The sequence below is a fragment of the Nestor notabilis genome, unplaced genomic scaffold (assembly GCF_000696875.1).
Source record: "Nestor notabilis isolate BGI_N333 unplaced genomic scaffold, ASM69687v1 scaffold16443, whole genome shotgun sequence".
NCBI lineage: Eukaryota > Metazoa > Chordata > Aves > Psittaciformes > Psittacidae > Nestor > Nestor notabilis.
This window is the reverse complement of record NW_009922532.1, coordinates 42,539-56,789: the sequence shown is the minus strand read 5'-3', so window position 1 is coordinate 56,789 and position 14,251 is coordinate 42,539. Positions and strand designations below refer to the sequence as shown.

The window sequence follows — 14,251 nt, the reverse complement described above, 5'->3', positions numbered from 1 at the left end:
TTTTTCATGTTAATTCAGAGGCTGAGCACCTTATTGAGCAGTTCCACAAAAGCATATTATGTAAGAGTCCCAGAGCAGTACATAGGCTTGGACTCAGTGTTCATCTGGCATTCCAGGTTTTCTATCAGACAGATAATTAAAAGTAAGAGGATGGCAAGCATATATGGTATTTCCTTTTAATACTGTCTCATTTTATGACTGTTTTCAGCTCAGAGAATTTCCTGAGGCCAATATGATTTAGGAATCCCACTTAGTGCAACCCGGAGGCATCTTTTTCCATTTGGCATTCACATTTATTGCCTGAAAGCAAGTACTCTGGTTCTTTCTTTCAAAAAGAAAGCAAATTTATTTTTAGATTTAAAGAGAGAGGATGAAACAAGGTGGCAAAACATGGCTATTTGCAGTCTCTCATGTCTTGGCTACCTGGATTGAGTCTCCTTTCTACCTCTTGTCCCTAGCAAGCAAGTCACAGCTCTTCTAGAATTTTCATAGAATACCTCCATGCTGAAGTAATACCATCACTATAATGCTTAAGAATGACAAAGAAAGAAATGGAAGTCAAGCACGAAGCTGTCTATTAGTAGTATTTGTTACGGCAAGTTGAGAATCAGCATGCCTGTGTTCCGCTCCTGCTCCAGCAACTTATTCATGCTGCCTTGTGACTGTCTAATCCAAAGTACAACTCCCACCACTGCCTCCTGCAGACACAATTTGTACAAAGCAGCATCTGCTTATGTACAATTTGTGTAGGATCTGATCCACCAGGCATGCTCAGAGGACTGCATCAAGTCCTCTGCAGGTGAAACAGGCAAAGGAATGCCTATTTTGTGGTTCTGTGGGACATGAGTGGGAGGTAACTGTCATGTCCTGTCAATACTGAGATACTGAGACACAAGGCCAAGGCAGATGATTAGTCAAATTTTCATCATTAAAAGGCTTTTGCTGCCTTTGAGACAAGATGGCACCAAAGAGAGTTTGCAGTATCACAGTTTTGGATCTTGGTGTCTAAGTCAGAAGTCTATGAGGTTTTTGAATCTATACCTGAAGTCTTGGTTCACGCTAGTACTACATATTCTGTATATATATACTCCATGCAGTATCACCCTACCTTCTTTGGTACACTGCCCTTTCTCATGCAAAGGATAAGGCCAGGGGATGAGGCTTATTAACAAATCACTCTGGGAAAGTAGCCACATGGCATAGACTTTACAGAGGGAGCAATTTAATTTTTTTCTCCTTCGCAGCCCAGGGCAGCAGCTCTGCATTTTCCTACAGGCTGCACAACCTGCTTAGGCCACAGGCACTGAGACCACAGCTGGGGCAAGCCTGAGACAATATTGCTCAGTACCAGTCAGTTGTTATAAGCTGTTTTCTAGCAACAGAAGAGAGAAGGTGCTAACGAAGTGCAGAATTATCTTTTCCTTACTGTTGATTTCATCCCGAATCTACCAGAGTTTGGTTATACTTGAGACTCCAGTATGTTTCACAGACCCTTGCTAGGAAGCGTGTCAGTTCATTCTGCCTCAGGGAAGGCTGATGTGCACAGATTCAGAGCCGTACTGCTCATGCCACTAATGCTTGATGTCTACTGCAAATTTGTAAAAGTTAGTTCTCAGCTGTCTTGTTTTATGTAGTCATTACCTATGATAAACAGATAAAAATATTGTGGGGAGTGGAGAAATACTAATTCAGTGTCATAACAGTATTCACTCACTTGCAGATGTAGGTGTGATTTAAGAAGCAGGTGAAGTACCTGCTTATTATATCTTCTGAAGCAGAAACGTAAACACAGAACAGAAATGTTCATTGTCGCAGGGCTTCCTTCTGCTTTGTCTCATACAGTGCACTTGAGTGTCTCAAGAACAGTGTCCTCATTTATGTGTCCTCATTTAAGGATTAAGACACATTAGACCAAGGATAACTTGGAGGCCATGTGGTGCCGGAAATTTTTCCAGAGCTTGCTGATCAGACTGCCAGCATAGAAGTCTAACAATTTTTTTTTTTTCTTCAATTTTTGATTCAGTCTTGAAGAAGTGGTAAATTCAACCATGGTTTTGCTGCTAAGCTTCCCAGTGCTGAGTGTACTGAAAAGTCAAGACATCCCTTACCTACATTTTTAACTCAAAGTTTGTATATCATTTTCAGAGGTTTAGATAGTTTGAAGTCTATTTAATGATCATTTCAATTCTATGTCAGATAAGTATTTCAAGTCCAATAGAAGCAAACCCTAAAATACCATGAAGAGTCTAATAATTGACTTGTCTGAGCTCAGTGCTTTACAGCTGATTTATATGATTCTATGACAACAATAAATACCAATACAATATCCTAAGTACTAATCAATCCTAGGCTACAGTTAAAATCTCACACACCCAAACATCCTCCTTTTTAAAATCTGTGTGGCTGTCCAGCCACCAGCTCTGGAAACTGACTGTTTTAACTGTGACTTAGTCAGTTGAATTAGCTGAAACATTGTCCCATGCACTGTGGTCACAGATCAAAGCACTTAGGAAAGCAAAAGGGAAGTCGTGAAAGGACATGATGCCTGTTCCAGTGGTGACCCAGTTGTCCTTCTAACAACAGTTGTCCTGTAACAACAGAAACCTACTTTTCACAATCACTTGATACCCTGCATTATTACAATTTTTCCTATCCTTCAGTGGATTTCTGTGTGACACTGTTCAATAATTAGTTTTCCAGACTTGCTAACACTACGAGCATAGACTGGAACTTTATACCTCAGAGGAAGTACCTGCAGTTCACTAGGATTTATCTCCATTCATGTAAGTGGTATTATCACAGCAAATGCTATGGCTTTAGGTTATTGTCAGGTTTCCCTAACATTGCTATTAGTAGGAACAAATATGTCTTTTCCTTTAACAAGCTATGCCTATTTGGGAGTCACAAATCCTACACACGGGTCAGCGTGTATGGATAAGAATATGAAGGGAAAGTTCAGGATACCTTTTACAATCTTAGTCCAGTCCTATAAGAGGTCTCTGAGTTCACAATCTAATGATGCTGGAGTGTCAGCACTGATCATGTGCCAAAAAAGCAAGGATGACAACATCATGACTTCTCCAGTGGAAGTGCAGACCTTTCTCTCTCCTCTCCCCAGAGTTTGGGGATTGTAGCGATAGATGCTCCAGGAACTGGAGTGGTATACAATGTGCCAGTCACCCTAGAACCTTTGTTTGTACTATTGCACCAGAAACTCACCTTAACAGCACCTTGCTGCATCTGCCTTCTTTGGGAGACAGTTGGTTTTGCTGCTGACTTTAATTTTATTTTCTCTATTTTCTTTAATTTTATTTTCTCTTTATATTTCTTTATTTTCTCTAAAAATTTCTAGGTATTTTTTTCTTTAATTACCCAGCCCTGCTGATCCCTAAACTCTGCATGTCATGCTGTGTATTCATTTTTCCAGGTCATCTACAAGTAAAGAAACATGAAAGTGAACCTAACCACCCCAGAAGCTCTCATCTTAACAAGCTTCTACCTGATTCTTAGCTCTTTCCTCTCTTTCTCTCTAAGCATTAACAAGCTAATTCTTTGTCAGGCCGAACATTGACTTGCACTTGGCAACCTTAAATGTTATCTCTACCTGAGACACTGAGCTGGAAAATATCGTAAAAACAAGGTATATTATATCTGACTCTTGACCCATACTCTCTCTGATGCAATGTTCACAAAGGCATTAATCACTTTTGTTAACCAGGCCTGCCCTTTCGTAATAGACGTCAGCAGGTGCTACTTGAGAGTGAGATCTGTAGCTAATTTAGCAGAAGGTGACCTTTCAGAGGACGCTGGAAGGCCAGCGGAGTGTGTAAGTATGGAAATGCAGGAAAAGACCCATGCTGAAACAGTGCAAATGAGGGGACACCTGTGTAAAACCTTTGGCTGAGCTCCATTACATTAACGGAAATGCAGTCTGGCATGAAACGATTGCTGCACTACTTAGTGCAGGCAACCCAAGGATTTTTGCTCTGTGTCGTCTGGAAGACTTCATAGGGTTGGCCTAGTCATAAAAATTGGTAGTGAAGAGAATAATATTTATTTCAAGGAGACAAGAACCATTTCTCTACTACTTTCTATGGGAAAATATAGGAAATATGCAAACCCATCTGAATTTTAACAGTATTCCAAGCATTAGAAAACAAAACTTTTAGTAATGTACTGAAATAAGACCACAGTTGCTTTGGATATGCAGAGAAGGGTCTTATGCTTCTTACGCAATTAGCAGCTAACATCCCAGGTCTGTTCCAGAGCTGCTGACACCATCAGTTTTAATGGTTAAGCAGGAGATAATCTCACTTATACCAAGGAGGTGCATGAATAGGGAGGCTGGGAGCTCCAGATCCTTTCTGTTATTCAGGCTTTTCCAGTAGTGCACATTTTTCACAAACAAAACGTTCCCAACTTTCACTGCTGTATTGCCAGCCCTGTAGGAGGCCACACCTCCAGTCCTGGGATAGGTGCACATGATGGCTGGGTGGACATGTGTGACCATCCCTGCCCTCCACCAGTGACCACTGACTGGCTTCCCCCCTTCTCCACCAAGTAGGATCCCCCCCCCAGGATGTGGTTGCCATATCAACACTCTCTTTGTGGCATCCACCCCTGGGAGGGAAAGGCTGGAGACATTGCCATGGAAACCATGATCCCCGTAAGCATCAATAAGGCTGGTCTCTCCTGCACCTTTCTGCCCACAGAATGCCCTGCCATGAAGCTCAGATAATCCCTGGACATGTCCTGCTCTGTTCAACCCTGTCCCCATGGCAACGCTGGTCCCAGCCACACACAGCTGCTTCTGATGGGCTCACAGCAGCTTCAGCAGTGGTGCAGGACAGACCTGATGGGAGACCTTTGACTGTCACAAAACTGGAGCAGCTCACGTCCAGAGACACAGACAGTCATTGCAAGGGACTTAGCTTCTCTTCTTGAGGAACAGTGGAAATGAGAAATTGCTGGTTGTGCTGGTGATAGAAGTGCTCAGTGTATGGATGTGGGAAAATGTAGTAGGGGGTGCATGTCTATTTGGCAGGAGATAGACATTCTCAGGCCAGGCTTGTATCTTATAACAACAACAAAAACCACCTTTTCATCTAGAAATACTTCCTGTATTACATCACTTTCTTAAAATTCCACAAAACTGCAGAAAGTGAGATTTATTTTGTTTTTCAGATGAGTCTGTTGTGGAAAGAAACTGTCTGAACCAACTCTGTAGAAAGGCTGTAGTTAGAAAATGTGGAAAAAAGATTCAAAACCCCAACTATTCCATGGAACATAAAAATACATAGGAGTGCTTTCAGCCCAGATATTTGAAGAGAAAACATCAAAGGTTTTGACTGTATGACTTAACGAAGTCCAGTTAATGAATTCTTACTTACACCTAGATTATCTAAGCAACGTGATTTGTATTAAAGGATCTCTCCTCTATCACAGGAGACATTTGGGGGCTTGGGGTAATAGCATAGTAGAGGAGCTTGCAAATATAATCTGAAGAATCAGAATGCTGACACTGCAGAAAATAAAAAAAAATAGTTCAAGGTCACAGGATACACACATACTGAGTATTTGGCTTCTTTCATAGACATTTTAGTTAATAAGTGAACCATTAAATACTGAATAAGAAGTGTTTGCATTCGAGAATTTATCAGTGCTCAGGATTTAGGACTGTCAAGCATTCATGTGCATCCTCCAAGGTTATAAATACCTGCTTTGACACTGACCCTGAGAAACATATGAGTTCATCTACTGCTGAATCATCAAAGGGGCATAGATGGGCTCTTCTCAGGGATGAGGGACTTTGTACACGTGTTAACTATTGTTATACACCTGCTGTTGTTTATCTAAGAGAAGTGAAACATGTAACTGCAGATGACCTCCCATAATTAAGGGGAGAACTTAGAAAAATGCCAAGATCAAGAGATTTTGAGTTATATCTTCTAACACACACATATTTCTATTTTATCATATGTTTGAATAAAGAACTCTTCTGTTCTCCAAGTGGCATTACTGTGCAATTACTTGTCTGGAACATACTTACAGAAAACTAGAAATCATCCTCTAATTTCATCCTGAAGGTCATTACTTCACTTGTAATTGGATGGATTTTGATTATATTTCACTTTGGGATCAAACAGTTCCAAATCAGTCCCAAAGCCAACCCTTGTGCTTTGCTCTCCCCTGTGTCACCATGTGGCACAAAAAACTGGCCCACAGTATGACATAACAGATATGAAGACTGTCATACTTCTTCACTAGACTCTTATGTCTGGGGAAATGGAAACTGGTTTGCGTAGAAACCTCAAATCATTATGTTCTCTGTATTACTAAATATATGTCTTTGATCCAGTAGATGCTTTAGGTAAGAATATGCAGTTAGTTCTGGAAATCAGCCATCCAGACTTGCCTAAGCAGAAGCTGCTCAGTTTCCCATTTTTTTCCCACATCTCCTTTCAAAACCTGCCTAGGACACGAGGTAATGGCCTAGGACAAGAGGTAATGGCCTCAAACTGAGCCAGGGGAGGTTTAGATTGGATATTAGGAAAAATTTCTTCACTGAGAGGGTGATCAGGCATTGGAACAGGCTGCCCAGGGTGTGGTGCAATCACCATCCCTGGAAGCATTCAAAAACTGTGTAGATGAGGCCCTCAGTGATACGGTTTAGTGTTGGTCTTGGCAGTCCTGGGATAATGATTGGACTTGATGATCTTAAAGGTCTTTTACAACCTAGTTGATTCTGTGATTCTATGATTCTACTCTTTTGGCCTTTACAATGCCTGTAGGGGAGAATTCTTAAATTTAATTATGTACTCAATGAAAAACTGTTTTGTTTGGTTTTGCCTGACAATTTAATTATTCCACTTTCTTCTGCTGTAAAATATTGTCCATACAAGATCCTTATCATCTTTTAAACCATTTGTTATTTTGTAGGTTTTAATTATGGATTGGGGTAGACTTAGCTAAACAGAATTTCATTAAGTTATCAGATGGATATGCCTCCTCTCAAGCATTACTTTCTTCTGGCAAAACACCTCATGGCAATAGTGCTGGTCCTAGCTGTAACTCTGCCAGGAATAAAAGAAACAACATTGCAATCGAAGTACATTGATTTCATGAACCTCCTCTGAAGAACTTTCAACCTAAAACTGGAAGTAGAAACAGCGGGAGGACAGGCACTCTAGTAAGGTACATATGTCTTCAAACGGGCCTGTTTATTTAACTGATTCAGATTTCTTACCTGGGTGTCACTGATGCAGCAGAAGAAAGCTTTTAGGAGGGAATGGGGCTAGTGAGACGGAATGGTATACTCCATGTAGTGAAACAACAAAGAACATTATTAGGAATCGAGTTTGGAGAAGAACCCAGACATGCCCCAGTTAACACTTCCTAACTCATGTCTATTTAAAGAAAGTGAGTTTGTTACAAATTTTATCAGAGTAGGGAACTCAAGGACAGACTCTTCAGTGAGTGGCTTGAAAGAGAGCAAACTACTTGAGTGCTATGTGATGTAAAGAACAGAAGTAAGCAGCTAATTCGTCTTTGAAACATTCAACTTCCACAAGAACATCGGTATTGACAAAAAAGACTGTTATAAGTTAGGTACAACATAGAGGATAAATTCATACTCAGAAGCAAGAAACTGTTATTTTATAGCCATTTCTAAATGAATTATGAAATTATTTAGTCTCAAAGTACAAAAGAACTTCAGAAGATTTCATTTCAATTCACAAAAAATCATTATTAATATCAAATTCCTCATGCCTTAAAACTGCATAAATGTTTTTTAAAACAATGCTCTGAAGCCAATTTAACTGACCATTATAATTTTGTATTATAAAAACCTTTAGAAAGAGTTTGGTTGGATACCTGTTGCTCTTTTGATGGTATATTAATGATTTAAAGGCTTGAATAGTGTATATAGATAAATTATATATATGAGCTAAATTTTTTAGAACTTCCATCTTGGTTTTTCTGAGGCCTCTATTTCTCTGTGTAAAGCATCAGTATGGCATATACTGTTTCAAATACAGATATTCTGCTCCTTCTACAAAATAAATGGAAAACAGATATTACTAAGAGGCTTCTGACTACAATTTCATTCCTCTGAAGTTTACATGTGAGAAAATTGTCATTGCTGCCATCTTGCACCTAATTTGGTCTACTTTGCAGTTTAAACACAATGGAATTTGCAAGTATACATATCTACATGTAAGGGACAGCAGTTAACATTGTAAACTCATTAGAACTAATATAATAGGAGTGGAAACATGGCAAGTCTGTGTACAGTGGATCTATAGAGATCTACAATAAAGCCCCAGTTAATTCTTATGTTATGGTTCTTTCCTGGTTCATACGTGAGAAGCACAACTTACACATTTCAACTCAGCAAACCTTAGGTCAATTTTGAAAGAAAAGGTTCAGTCGGTTTGGAGCATGGAGCTGTTGTACATCAGAAAGAGCAAAGAGCCCCTTCTGTGCAACAGCAGCAAGTGGAAGCAATGGGAATGAGACATAACACTGAGAAATCAAAAATGAGAGAGGTTTGGCCAAAGGGAAGAATAGCATGAAGAGTTAAAATGGACAGACACAGGGTTTAGATCCAGCAAAACCACATCACCTACCTGAAATACTTTTGCCAAATTGTCAAAGAGGGCTTGACCAGCACTGACTTTATGCTTGACTCCCCTGACTGTGCCATTTTTGCTGAGGATGTTGACTCGCTTTGTACCAAAACCTTTCTCTTTAGCGGCTCTGACTAAAATGAGCAAGTCGTCCTGCTCATTCTCATTTTCGTCACACTCAGACCCTACGTGTCCATTCTGCTGCCCATCCACTTCACTCAGCCGGCTGGTTTGGTCAGTCTCTGAGCTACTGGCATACTCAGAGTCCAGAGAGTCAGCAGCCTCCCCGTCGGCGTACACCTCCTTCAGCACTCTCCCACTGTGAGAGGATGCAACACGGAATCGAACCTTCCTTGATAGTCTCTCACTGTCTCCCTTCATCTCATTTTTAAACATCGCCTCTTCCATTGATATGAGCAGTTTGCATTGTTCCAGTGTGGTGCCCATTGCATTTGCCAGTTTGTCACACTTAACAACAATATCAGCACTGTTTTCTGTTGACAGGGGTTCTCATATTATACTAAAGAGGGTTCCCAAGAAGCTACACTGCCGTTCTGCAGTTAATAATGGATGTATTTGTGCTATGGTTACCTTTAAACTAAAACCTGTAAATCGATCTCATTAATTAAATATTAAAAAGCCATTGTGTACTTTTTAGCACTAAGGAAGAAAGCAAGAGAGGGAGAAATTATATTCATTGATTAAAATAAAAATTCAAAACCACACACAATAAACCAAATTACAGAAACCACACAAGTTTATATAATGCAGTTTTTGTTTGCTGAGAAAGACAAAGAGGAAGAGTTTTTCGCAAGATCTGCTGAGTCAAAATGTTTTGTACGTGCTTTAGTGGTAGACTTGACAGTGTTGGGGTAAAGGTTGGACTTGATGATCTTAAAGGTCTTTCCAACCTAGTTGGTTCTATGATTCTATGATTACACCTGCAGGTAAAATCGTAAACTTGAAAAGTCAGTGATGGGCACTTTTCTTTCATCAAAACGCCTTATTCCTCTACCAGTCAGACCTCATTCACCAAAGTTTGCCTTTTATATATGCTTAAAGAGATTTGGTGGGGAGCTCTGATTTGGTGTTTTGCAATGCTGGCCTTTTCACAGACTAGCAGAGTAGTGGAGAAGCAGTTAGTCACAATTCGCTGCACAGAGTAACACAGTGTTATTAAATAAAACCGAGCCATAGCTAGTACCATGCGTTAACCACAGCCTCTGTTCTGTTTTGCCAATTGTTCAAGGGACGGGGCCAAGGAATCTGAACAAGGAATAGGAGGAAGCTAATTAATTGGGGCAATAGGGATAACCCAAAGAAAAGTAGGGTAAGGTGGATTCAACTGCAGGGGAAGGAAATTCCTCTATCGCAGCAAATCACAAACAGAGACTGGTGTGGTGTTAGGCACCTGGCTCTAGATATAAATACAACAAAGCCATGCTTCAGGCTTCTGGCCTATGTCAACTCAATATCATGTAGTAGCACCTTAGACCCCAAGCTGGTTCTGAGTTTGCATGATGATCCCAACTTACAGTGCTATTTCTTCATTTAAAGCAAAATGCAAAGCATTCCTTCAAGCAGCATCAAGAACTTCACCTCCTTCTCACTTTCCTGGCAAACATTCCCTAAACACTCCCTACAGCTTCATTTTCTTTCTAGACTCATGAATACTGAATTGCTTCCTGAAACCTGAGACCCCCTGACAGGTGTAGGCATGAAATAAGTCCCTGGATGCTCAGCCAAATCAGAATGACAATGTCTGCAGTCACGAGCAGCTGGAGAGCTTCAAGCATCTGAGGAGACTTTCTGGCCAAGATTTTGGACATGCAGGCTTAAATCTTTCTGCAATTAAGGTGGAGGTTATTGCAACTTTCTTTTGAACAAGAGGCATGAAAATACTGCTCTTCAGCTCAAGCAAAATCACGACTGTTGTGGCTAAACTCTAAAATTATTTATTTTCCATCTACAAAATGAAAGAACAAATTATTAGTGGCATCTCATAGCTCTAGTGGTTGTCACACTTCTTTCTAAAACGAGATGATTCACTGTATTATCAATTACTATTATTTACACAGGAAAAAAAGGTAAAAAGAATAAGTTACGAGAGTTAAAATGCATTGCTACTCATCTTTCAGAGAAGAAAAACAGCTTGAATCAACATCCGTACTAATAATGAATATAGTTATAAGACACCTTGTGAAATTCATTTGGGAGGGGTGGTTTGAATCACACTGATTGTGATATAGCTGCTTGCCCACAGGTGCTTTAACAACAAGTACAGTTTATTATTACTAAAAACTGAGTTAGAACTAAGAACATTTTTAGTGGCAAAATTAATATTTCAAAATCTATTTTATGGAGTTATCCAAGCAGGGCTGCAAGATATCTGGAGAAATCAGTTTCCTTGATGCCTAACCCAAAGTTAACTGTATCATAGTGTTTCCATGATTATCTGAGTGATCTCCCCTTAGAAATCTGCAGTAATTATTTTTTGTAATATTAATTTTAATTATATAATAAAACTCAAGTCCTTTGCAATGAATTGACACAGATTAAGAATTCTGAGCTTTGATAACAGAAATATGTTGCACAATACTTTTATAATATTTTTATCCCACCTAATTGATGCTATACATTCTTTAACATAGAAACTATTTTCTTCTTATCGCAAGCACTAGCAAAGTCTGTAGAGCAAGGGATTTGATGCTGAGTGATTTAAAAAGTTAATGTAGCATTGAATAAACACAGAATTAATCAGCATCATATTTTAAAAACACTCCAAATACTGTTAGCATCTTATTCTCTGTTAGTAGGAAATTGGCTCATCATTTAGTTTCATGGCAATTCCATTATTAACTGGAAAATATTTTTATGTCTGTTTATGACAAATGAGAAACTGGATGCACAGTTTTCTCTGCAGAAAAAAAAAAAAAAATCTAACTGACTGTGGAGTGTGCCCCTGACAGAGGCATTTACAGACACTTTCATCAGGATTTCATCTTGATGTTCCAGCTGTGGACCTTCTCTGAAGAAACATGTGACTTTGGGGTAAGTGCACACAGCCAGCAGGAAACAGATGGCAAACTCCTGTGTGTACTCATGATTGTATTCATGATATGACATTTGAGAGTTCAAAGACCTGAAATGAACGTATTTGTACCATTGCTGGGTACGTGTTCTCAACAAAGACAGAAAGGATGAATTGACTAAGCATCTCTGTCCCCCCTATAGAATAAAATCTGTAGCAAATGCTGACACTAACTCCACTTACCCATTTTGACGCTGCACCCAGCCAGCTGTTATATTTGTGTGTATCATTTCCTAGCTTCTCTAGACAAAATTCTTTTCATTCAAAGCATTATTTCATTTGTTGAAAAGTAGGTTAGATATAACGAAGAAATTCTCTACTGTGAGGGTGGTGAAACAACGGAACAGGTTGAGCCGAGAAGTTGTGGCTGCCTCATCCCTGGCAGTGTTCAAGGCCAGGCTGGATGGGGCTTTGAGCAACCTGGTCTCGTGGAACGTGTCCCTATCCATGGCAGGGCGTTTGGAACTGAATGATCTTTAAGGTCCCTTCCAACCCAAACCTTTCAGTGATTCTATGACTCTTGTCTCATTTATAACCCTGACATTATGTGAGATCTAGCTGCCAGAGTTCATCATATATACATACACATATATACTTCAATTTCAGCATCTTATACAGGTAAAGGTTCTGCCCTAGGGTCTCCATTACTACCAGCTTCACCTCAGGAAAGGACCACAGATCAGTAACACTAAACTGTAGCAAAATTCTTGAAAGAGTATTTAGCCATTTGTTTTAAGCAGTAAAGATTGTTTGCATTTTGCTAAGGAAATGCAAATGTGCTATTTGAAACTACTGTAAAAATGGATCTCATGACATTCTCATTGATTAGACAATAAAAGTTATAAAAAACTGTTAGAATTGGTAGTATTAAAATAGCAGTGAAATGAAAGGTGAATCTTGCAAATGAGAAGAAAACATGTCCAAAAAAAAAAAAAAGAAATAAAGTAGGTTGAAATCAACAAATGCCTTCTTCATTATTGATGATGTGATAATTTTAATAGACCGGTTTACGCTATGACAAAGCATTACACTCTCTGTTTTGATGTAATGTGTAAGTGGGGCCATTTTGCCTTATGTATTTGCAGGTTACTAAGTATATATAGAAAATCTGTAGGCTGACTTGACACCATCCACACTGGTGTCATTCATCATTACACAGATGGCATGGATTCACAGTGACATGTCTTGTGATACTAATATTTCTTCACTCTACAAAGTCTGTTTGCAACCGCCTCTGACTTTATTACATGGGTAGTAATCAGAAGCATATTCTGTAATCCCTAATTATTAATGTACAATTAGCAGAGCAGTCATCAGAACCCAGATATTTAAGAGCCCTAGATTTCCCATCTGTTGTTGGGAAGCAGGTATTTTGGTTTGTAAAAGCACGTGTGGAAAATTGGGTTTATTTATTCTGTTACGTGAAGTCTGTGAACAACATGCTCTATGCTTTAGATATTACAAAAGCAGAATTTGAAGAGTGCAAAAATCGTTTCTAGCTGAGATGAATATAGTTCATTTCCCACTTGCTCAGAGAAGGAATATTCCTATTTGCCAAGCTGGCAAAACATCTGTCTACTTTTCTGCTGGTCCAGAATAACATTTTAACTGTAGTGAAGTTCAAGAGGACACAGAGCATGTTCGGGTACCCACCAGGGAATTCCTGCATCTGGCAGCTGTTTGTTAGGCATAGCAGCTGCTAAACAGAAATACTACACATGAAAACAGACTGACCATCCTGTTGCTATTATAATGTCAAATTATTGATGTGACAAATGCTTTACACTGCCATTTCATTTTATCTGTAGTTTTCATTTAACTTCTGTTAAACAATTGTTAGACAGAATGGCAGGGTTTCTGTGTCTCTGTTTCCCTTTACGTCAGTGAGTTGGATGCATTGTTTCTTCAATTTATGTAATGAAGGAGTTAAATGAATGAAGAAATCAACACGTATCTAGGCCATGAACACAAGTGCACAAGGAGGTAAGAGGACACATGGGATCTTTCTGCTGCCCCTTTTGCCAGGGGTAGCAGAAAGCCTCCATTTCCAAATTCTTTAGGGAGAAATGCTCTGCATTGTACCTGGAAAGGTAGTCAAAAACTATCTTTAATTTGAAATTCACAGCCATTTGAACATAGTTCTTTTATTTCTGCTTTTTCCACAGTAGGTTTCCGTAGGAGCCAAGCTGCTGAGCTAAATGCAGAAGCAGCAGCTCATAAAGAGCTTCTGTCTTTACGCAGTAGTTCAGCTTCTGCTGAAAAAGTATTTTGTTTATTTACTCTAAACAAATTAAAAGTTCAGCTCTTAAATGTGTCAAATATCTGAGTTATATGAGGCACAGACCAGTTTTCCTTCAGGACAGCCTGTCGTAATTCTAGCCTACTGACTACACTAGTAAGAATAGTGCCTGGGAAGTTTGATCCATGTCATATGGTTCATAACAAGCATAATTGTTTATTTCTTCTCTTACACAGCCAGTCTTAAAATTCATTGTTTGTAGCTCCATTTTTTCTAGTTATGTAAGTGGTC

The 14,251-nt window shown here is 39.3% G+C and overlaps 1 protein-coding gene across 1 annotated transcript in view; it reads right to left on the bottom strand.

The window, feature by feature from the left end:
- The window catches only part of GRXCR1 (glutaredoxin, cysteine rich 1), a gene marked incomplete at its 3' end in the record, with an annotated part of 29,160 nt that extends 20,134 nt beyond the window's left edge, over positions 1-9,026 (bottom strand). Inside the window, exons 1-2 of the mRNA XM_010011665.1 lie at positions 8,631-9,026; positions 5,839-5,841 (exon numbers count right to left, since the gene is read on the bottom strand). Coding sequence (XP_010009967.1) covers positions 5,839-5,841; positions 8,631-9,026 — 399 coding nt within the window. The remainder of the gene's footprint in view (positions 1-5,838; positions 5,842-8,630) is intronic.
- Between the last annotated feature and the right edge of the window lie 5,225 nt (positions 9,027-14,251).